The 9,060-nt window shown below is 43.9% G+C and overlaps 1 protein-coding gene across 1 annotated transcript; it reads right to left on the reverse strand.

Moving 5' to 3' along the window:
• Positions 1-9: 9 nt before the first annotated feature.
• On the reverse strand, positions 10-9,060 carry ugcg (UDP-glucose ceramide glucosyltransferase). Its single transcript, XM_061061056.1, has 10 exons — positions 8,603-9,060; positions 5,880-6,024; positions 4,303-4,405; positions 4,080-4,181; positions 3,877-3,989; positions 3,598-3,776; positions 2,618-2,704; positions 2,317-2,424; positions 2,062-2,140; positions 10-1,658 (listed from the first exon to the last, which is right to left on the reverse strand). The coding sequence occupies exons 1-10, from the start codon at positions 8,698-8,700 to the stop codon at positions 1,488-1,490; spliced, it is 1,185 nt and encodes a 394-aa protein (XP_060917039.1). The 5' UTR covers positions 8,701-9,060; the 3' UTR covers positions 10-1,487.

A 9,060-nucleotide genomic window follows, 5' to 3' on the forward strand; every position in this document is an offset into this window, starting at 1 on the left:
CAAACAGACTCGGTTTGAAAGGATAAAACTTTATTGTTCCTGTGCGGACACAATCGGACACTCAGCTGTGATTGGTCGGTTCGCAGACTACAGCAGATAAACGGCATTAAAAAAACAAAACGAATCCTACAGATCTTATTGGATGACGGAGACAGGGGCTCGTCCGACTCAGCGCTGATGTCATCAACCAAACCTCCTGAAGCTATGCTAACAGCTAAAGGCTAACAGTAGAGCAACACAGCTTAAAAAACACGCAAACACATGCATACACACACTCGCGCACACACACACACACTCTGTACAGTGTTCAGACTAAACAACAAAATGTTCAGAAATGTGGGTTCTTGTTTTTTTTTTGGTCCTGTGATTGATTGTTTGTTTGGTGAAATGTTTAGACCATTAAACGTCAGAATACTGATTCGTTCAGTGCTCGCTGTGCTGACGGCGGGAAGATAAAAAGGAATATATAAAACAGTTTGACAAAGATTCTCCAATCTGATTGGCAGACAAAGATTCTCCGATCTGATTGGCAGACAAAGATTCTCCGATCTGATTGGCAGACAAAGATTCTCCGATCTGATTGGCAGATTTATTTTTTCACAGTTTGTTTGGAAACTCAACGTTCGAATGCTTTTATTTTGAAGGGACAATTAAGTTCATGAAGTTTTATTTTTTAAATATTATGAAAATATCCTTCAAAATAAAATGACAAAGGGAAGATGACTGATGTTTGTCTTTAAATCAGAAGAGTTTTTTTGAATTTAGGGATGATGTTTTTACCGTTCAGATTTTCTAAAATTTAATTTAATAAAATCCTGAAATCGGACGCCGACTCTGCGTTTTTAAAACTCAAAAATGTCACTTTATCTGACACATTTTAAAACCATTGGCGTGACTTTAAGGAGAGTCTTTCAATGTTAACGAGGCGAGGTCGTGGTCGTCACGTAAACGTTTGTCCGACTCGTCGCCACTCTTCACGTTTCATCCGATTATTATTTCATATTCATGTCCATAAAAAAAAAAAAAAAAAAAACTTCACAAACTTTAAACATTAACATTGAGGTGACAGCCAATCAGGAGAGAGGAGTTTGACTCCTCCCTCCTGATTGGTTGATTGGATTTCTCTGGCAGCCGGGTGATGAACTGATCAAAGATCAGACGATTCAGTGCGATGCATCACTCCCTCACATTTTTTCTCTTGTTTATTTTTTTCCTCTTCCTCCCTGCGCTCTCATAAGCTTGTTCTGGCATCATTTAGTTTTAGCACCAAAAGGAACATAAATAGTTACACACACATGTACACACACACATGTACATACACGCGCGCACACACACACACACACACACACACACACACACACACACACGTACACTCTCTTCAGTATTCCTCAAAAAACAGGAACAAACGTCAGTCTCTCTCTCTCTCTCCTCTTTCTCTCATGAGGAGGAGGAGGAGGTGGTGGAGGGGCAGCAGGTTGCCGTGGTAACTAGACGTCGAGGATCTCCTCGGCGGTGCCTCCGCAGCGCAGACGGTAGCGTCCGGTCCTCCAGCTGATGGTGGGGTCCCACAGAGCGGAGAGGAAGATCTGCACCGCCATCGACTCCCTGATGAACCACGCCACGGCGAAGTCCAGCTTCGAGAAACAGAGGGTTCCGCCCTGCATGATGATGTCATCGATCAGTAACCAATGAGACACAGAGCCACAAAAACCTGCTGTTCACCCGTGTGAGGATTTACAGGCCTGCTTCCTGTTTACAGTGTAAGCTAACATTATTTTTTAGGGTAAAATGGGTCGTCATGACAACAGATTTTTTAACTTTGATATGATTCTAGTAAAAATCAGACGATATCGAAAACCCGAAATAGAAGTCCTGATGTCAGGTCATTTATTATTTTGATGATCAAAACTTGCAGGCAATTTTCTGCACACGGACTAAAATTGCACAAAAACTTTTTCAACATTTATTAAGTGGGAGGAGCTCTTTGTTCTTATTATTTTGAATCAGAGAAATAACAACATATATTTAGATTTATTCTTTTACTGCAGCGGGATGAGTTACCTGCACTCCGGTCAGCTGGATGTAGTCAAATATAAACCAGGCCAAACAGTGACACATGAAGAAGACCATCATGTCCCACCTGTAACACACACACACACACACACACAGCTGAAACTTCACTTGGCTGAGGCGTCGCCTGTGCAGCTAGTCAGCAGCCATCAGAAAGGCATATACAGGCCACAGCGCACTGAAATCAGGATATGATGTTTACATGCACAAACACAAAACAGGATACTTAAAAAATGTAAAGTGTACCTGAACACATAATGAGCGGCCCAGCCAATGATGAGGCTGGCGAGGAAGCACTCGGACACGGGCTCCAGCACCGTGCCCGGCAGCATGTTTATTCTCAGCTTCGTCCACCTGCCAAAACAAAACAGTTTAGAAACATTTTAACGCGTGTGTCACTTTAAGAAACATCTATGACGCTTAATTTAGACACTAATTGACTTTAAAAACAAAAAGTAAATGTGACTAATTATTTTAAAATGATTGTAGACAGAAGGAATTATACTAAAAGAGAAACAGCCAATTAGATAAAGAGTTGAGAGATCACCTGATCATGCGGGACTGAAATTGGCCAATAGAGTACGACCCCGAATTCTGCATCGCCACCTGTGTCGCCATGGAGAACTTCCATCCTCTAAGGAGACAAACCATCACATTTCAATCAATTCACATTTATTATGTTTAAACCAGCAGCAGCGAACATGCTAACCTGTCAGCTTTAGCCATGAAGTTACCCTTTGCTGATGCTAAAATGCTAACCTGTCAGCTTTAGCTTTAGCCATGAAGTTACCCTTTGCTGATGCTAACCTGCTAACCTGTCAGCTTTAGCTTTAGCCATGAAGTTACCCTTTTCTAATGCTAAAATGCTAACCTGTCAGCTTTAGCTTCAGCCATGAAGTTACCCTTTTCTAATGTTAAAATGCTAACCTGTCAGCATTAGCTTTAGCCATGAAGTTACCCTTTTCTAATGCTAAAATGCTAACCTGTCAGCTTTAGCTTTAGCCATGAAGTTACCCTTTTCTAACGCTAAAATGCTAACCTGTCAGCTTTAGCTTTAGCCATGAAGTTACCCTTTTCTAATGCTAAAATGCTAACCTGTCAGCTTTAGCTTTAGGAATGACGTTACCCTTTTCTAATGCTAAAATGCTAACCTGTCAGCTTTAGCTTTAGCCATGAAGTTACCCTTTGCTAATGCTAACCTGTCAGCTTTAGTTTTAGCCATGACGTTACCCTTTGCTAATGCTAACCTGTTAGCAATTGATTTAGCCATGAAGTTACCCTTTGCTAATGCTAACCTGCTAACCTGTTAGCAATTGATTTAGCCATGAAGTTACCCTTTGCTAATGCTAACCTGCTAACCTGTTAGCAATTGATTTAGCCATGAAGTTACCCTTTGCTAATGCTAACCTGCCAACCTGTTAGCAATTGATTTAGCCATGAAGTTACCCTTTGCTAATGCTAACCTGCTAACCTGTTAGCAATTGATTTAGCCATGAAGTTACCCTTTGCTGATGTTAAAATGCTAACCTGTCAGCGATTGCTTTAGCCATGAAATAATCCTCTGCGATGTACTGAGCGAAGGCGACCAACCCTCCAGCTTGATCCAACACATCCTTTCTCATCAGACATGACATCCCTGTCACGCACTTTATCCCCGTCACATTAGCCGAAATGTATGAGCGAGGGTGGGACGTCCCAAAATACACCTAAAAACAAGTTAGAATTAGCATCTGTTAGCATCAAAAGAGCTTAAACAAAGAATAGCATTTTATAGGCCTGATTTAACGTGGCCTTAGCATTGGTTACCTGCTCGAGCGTGGCAGCAAAGCCTTGGCGGTCGGCAACATATGGCAACCCATGGACCAATCCCACCTTCTCCGTCATCTGATTGGTCATATCTGTCAGGGTGTCTGGTTTCACTGGGATATGCACACACAGAGGTAGCATTAGCGATGATGACGTATGTGTATGAGAGTCTTAAGCTTGTGGTTAAATGTAGGTGTACTGACCTCTGATGCCGCTGTCACAGATCCAGACCAGGCCATATTTGGCGCCTTCGTACCCCGGCATCAGGTTGTTGATCTTGGGGTTGATTCCAACTTTCTTGCCCCCTGAGTATCAAAGATCAACACATTTTTGCTGTGGTATAAAACAGGTAATGTAAATTGTTTGATTTTTACCAGAATGCTAGCTGAGTTTAAAATTATGATATTGTGACATCGTTTTTCTCACCGATGAATAATCGAGCGTCTACGTTGGGATATTTGCCCAACAACTTTTTACAGACGTCAACAGCTGGATCATCTTGATCCTGAACGCACAGCAGGATCTCATACTGCAAAGCAAACAGAAGACATGTTTCAGGGAGCCCACTCTTATTGGTTAGTTGGTGGTGTTATTTGGATGGCTGTAAGGAGCAGTGTGTGGTAGTTGAATGGTAATCAGCAGTAAGATGGGTGTCATGAGCAGTTCATCACTGGTCTAGGGTTATTGGATGGATGTTTGGACAGTCACATGGTGAGTTGATTATATTGATTGGCAACCGGATGGCAGTCTGAACCGTCAGCTAGTACACTGGGTCACTTTGGAGGCTAGTTGGGGCAGTTGAAAGTTGGTCAGGGACAGAAAAAGTCCCTGTCTTGGGCAATAAGGGGATAGTGTAGGCGATCAAATGGCAGTCAGCAGAATACAAATGGCAGTGACGGCAATGGGATTAAAGAAAGTTCACAGTTGGATGGTAGTGAAGGGCAATCACAGGGTAAAGTAATAGTAGACCAAGATGTAAGATAATACCGCAGGGCAATCTGAAGAAGGTTGGGGCAAATGGACAGTGTGAGTGAGTAATGAAAGAACTCTCTAGGGTGGTTAAGATGATAGTCTAAAGCAAAGACGACTGGGACATGATGGGTGGTAGTTTGGACTGTCAGAAGCAGAAGAGCTACTCTGATGGTAGTTGGGTACAGTCACATAGAAGTTCAGGATGGTAGTTCAGGGAAGTCTGGTGGTGGTTGGAAGAATGGCTGGGGCAGTAAAATGTTTTCATGGGCCAACCAGTGATAACAAGGCAGACAGATGCCCTGGTCAGCTGGGCATATGGGCTCTGGGATGGCAGTGGGGGCGTTAAAATGTTGGTCTGGTTACAGTTAAGGGTAATCGAATGGCAAATAAATGGCAGTCAGAAATAAGGTGAAAGTCAAGGGCTGTTGCATTGAATTGGGTGTAGGCTGGGTGGTCCACTAGTTTCTCTGAGAGTCATGGTGGTGTTAGAGGGCAGTCAGATGATGCTGGGGTATGGTATTAGTGAGCAATCAAAGAGTAGTCCGGCACAGATTTGATGGTACTCAGAGGCAGTGTGATGGAAGACTTGGAAATTGCTGGGGTTGTCGGAAACAAAAGTGGTACCTAGAAGGTAGTTAGAGCAGTCAGGAACACGTGGTGTAGTCTAAGGGATGTCAGGTACAGTCTTACTGAAATCAAAGATGCTGGTTCTGCCCCTGTGGCAGTTTGAAGGTTGCTGGATGGTAGTCTGAAAGAGGTCGGGGAAGTCAAACGTGAATCAGGGACAGACCAATCACTATCTTTGGCAGTTGGGTGGGTGGTAGTTGTAGTCAGAGAAGACAATAATGTTAGTCAAGAGGGTATGATGGCAGTAGGTTCAGTAAAACTGAACTTCCCCTCAGTATTTATGATTCTGGGCAGTTATGGTGGTGTTGAGGGGTGAGAGGGGGCAGTTATGGTGGTGTTGAGGGGTGAGAGGGGGCAGTTATGGTGGTGTTGAGGGGTGGTTATGTGGGGGCAGTTAGTGTCACCTTGGGGTAATCCAGAGTGAAAAACGTCTCCAGGTTGGAGATGAGGTTTGGGTCTACGCCCTTCAGAGGCTTCAGCAGAGAAACTCCCGCGAGCTGCATGAACGGCTGTTTGACCTCCGACCTTTTCTTGTGGAGGTGGAGACGCCTGAGACGGACACAGAGGTCAGAGGTCAGCGGCAGTTACATCAGGACAACACCAAACACTGTGATAAAGAGCAGCATCTGAAGACTGATTGAAAAAGGTTGAGGACTGTTGGTTCAAAGCAAACGGACAGTAATAATGTCTTTATTATGATGTCACTTCAGTGTGTTTGTTTATGAACAATAAAGTGATTTTTTAATAAAGGGAAGATTAAGATTTATAACGTGTAGGTTTAGTTCGGAGTCGGACTAATCATTCTTATCCTGAAGTATCGCCTACTTCTCTGGTTGGCTACGGTCCTGCAGCAGTTTTGCATCGATGTGATGAACCATTTTGATGTTTTTCTGGTCGTTCATTAAAGTTAACTTAACTTTATTTAAACATAACAATCCCAGCTTTGCCTTAAAGGCTTCACTTCTCATCATAAGACCTGGCCTATCCTTAGACCACGAGCGTTAAGAGGGAATCCGAAAGGACCAATCAGTGAGATGTGTAGTGAGTGAGATGATAAAGGTACCTTACTATATGATCAGACATTAAGGAAACATGTTATGTTGAAGTGCTGGCTTCTCTGACAACAATGCAGCAGCCAGTATGTCCTCCTTCTAACTTTAGATTCTGGTCCTGAATGCTCTGGATTTGTTTGGACCAGAGAAGGTAGACGGTTTTAAGGTGACCCCCACACGGCCGTTTTGGACGCCCCTCGGTTTGCCAGATATGAGAGCAGTTATCAGGTCAAACCAACAGGTGTTGCAGTGATGGAAGTGGGCAAGAGAAGTGGTTCAGATAGAAGTGATTGTACCCGACCTAAAAAGCCTCTGCATGTTTCTAATAAGCTCCACGAGCAGAAACGTGCTCAAACTAGGATCAATATTGGAGATGATTTTGAAAAATGGAGAGAGGTTAGAGCACAGAAAGGTTTACAGACCGATGCAGAGCTGGATAAACACTGAAGCTTCAGTGTCCACCACATGGCAACCTGTGTGAGCATCGACTCTAGAGAGGAGGGGGGCGGGGGGAGACAGCTCTTTACAATGTTTAGAATTTAGACTGCAGTACCCATTTTAAACACTAGGGGTCAGAGTTACATACTGCTCCTTTAATATCTCAGCCTTATTACTTATTTATTATGATACTGATGTAGAAAATATCTCCCAGCAAAGGCCCAAACTATTGGACAACAATTAAAAAAAAATTAACCACAAAGACACAAGGTTCGTGTTAGCTAGTAGAGTCCATACGCAGGAGCTGGACGTCTGTGATTACATGGACTCTATTTGTGCTCAAAAAAGGACTTTCGACCTGCAGGACTTAACCTCTTCATGTGTTTGTTATTATTTTAATGTTCAGTCACCGACTCTCAGAAGTTAGCCCACATAAATCTGTGTCTCTTACAAAGACCTGGGAAAGTGAAAGGGCCTGGAAACTTCAGAAAATCCTTTAATCTCTTAAAGTCCCAAAGAGAGTTACATAAATGTTTTTAAACCTGGGAAACAAACGGAATATTCAGAGAAGGAGGAGAAAGACGTGACTGAATGCCCCAAAAATCATATCTCTAATGATTTCAGGCCATATTTCCTGCTGTTCAAAGATCCAAAGGTCTGATTCAGTGAAGATCAGCCAAACTGATCTATCTGTTTAACCTGTTTGGTGTGGCAACCTTAAACCAGACCACATGGTTATACAATACTTAAAATTTCAAACCCAGCGGAAAGAGACAGACAGGGAAACTCCATGTTGCCCCATCACCTTTCAGCTTCCTTAACTTGTCTTCACCAGACATCTTTCCAAAATGTGCCACTTTTAAGCTTTGTCAAAATGTTAGCACAAAGGTGACTGACGACAGAATGATTTATATACCTGTTAAATGATTTTGAACAATGATTCCTCTTCATTTATGTCTCTTTGTTCTAATAGTAGTAATTCGTTTTTAGTATGTTTAAATCGTTGAGAGCTGGTGTTAGGAGCCAGGAGGACCAACCCTGAAACTCGTTCAAAACATTGAATTTAAGAAGATTGACTCTTTCTATATGAGAGATGGATAATGCCGAACTGATGAGCGACCCATAAGACTTCAAAAAACATTTTTAGCAACAAAGCCCGGCGAGATCAACAGCGCAGACCGAAACATTGTTAAATCAGCTGTTTTCTAAACGGGATTCAGCGTCAACAAGAGGAAGCAGGAAACTAATTTAAATGTCGAGACTAACAAACCGTGACGGTTTCAGACGTTAGATCGTAATTTACACCACATCGATATAAACCTCCAGACTCGTCATAAACCGAACCAGCTGGATGATTTAATTATTAATCGATTACATTTCCCCATCAGATGAACACTGATCTCAAGCTAGCAGAGCTAACCGGCTAGCGGTTAACCAGGAAAACGCCCAACAGAGAACCGTCCAGACCCGGTGCTTTCCTCTGCTGTCACACACAGAGTCCCGCTAAAAACAACTAAACATGCTTTATTGTTAAATATTTAAATTAGTTACTAACAAAACACGCTGAATGAATGATTCAAAAGGCAGGAAACAGACGCGGCGCACAGTTAGCATCAGTTAGCCTAGCGGGGACTTACACATAGATGATGGACATGAAGTGCATCAACCACAGCACGAAGAACAGGATGAAGCCGAACACGGCCAGGCCCTGCAGGGCGAGCTCCAGCACCGACATCACGACCAGCGGGGGCTGCCGGGGCTGGAGGCCGGCGGGGGGAGGGGGTCACACAAGCTCGGGATACGGTCTACCAGAAGACCGGCCTCGGACAGGAACGAACGGGAGGATCGGGGTGTCAGGGTCGGACTCTCGATGCAGCGAGCACGGCTTGTTGAGGCTGGAGATCCCGTGACAGATGACAGCGGAGAGGAGCGGCAGGAAGCAGCCCGGGTCAGGAGCTCCAGGGACGGGGACACAGGTACCGGCCTCGGCCTGGTGGTGTCCGGGTCACGGTGCGGGCTTCAGGGGGTTTGACAGTCAGCAGACCGGCCGAAGGTCAGCTGACCAATCGGGGGGAGAGGCGGGCGGAACCAGCGC

Source organism: Labrus mixtus, chromosome 17, assembly GCF_963584025.1.
Source record: "Labrus mixtus chromosome 17, fLabMix1.1, whole genome shotgun sequence".
Lineage (NCBI taxonomy): Eukaryota > Metazoa > Chordata > Actinopteri > Labriformes > Labridae > Labrus > Labrus mixtus.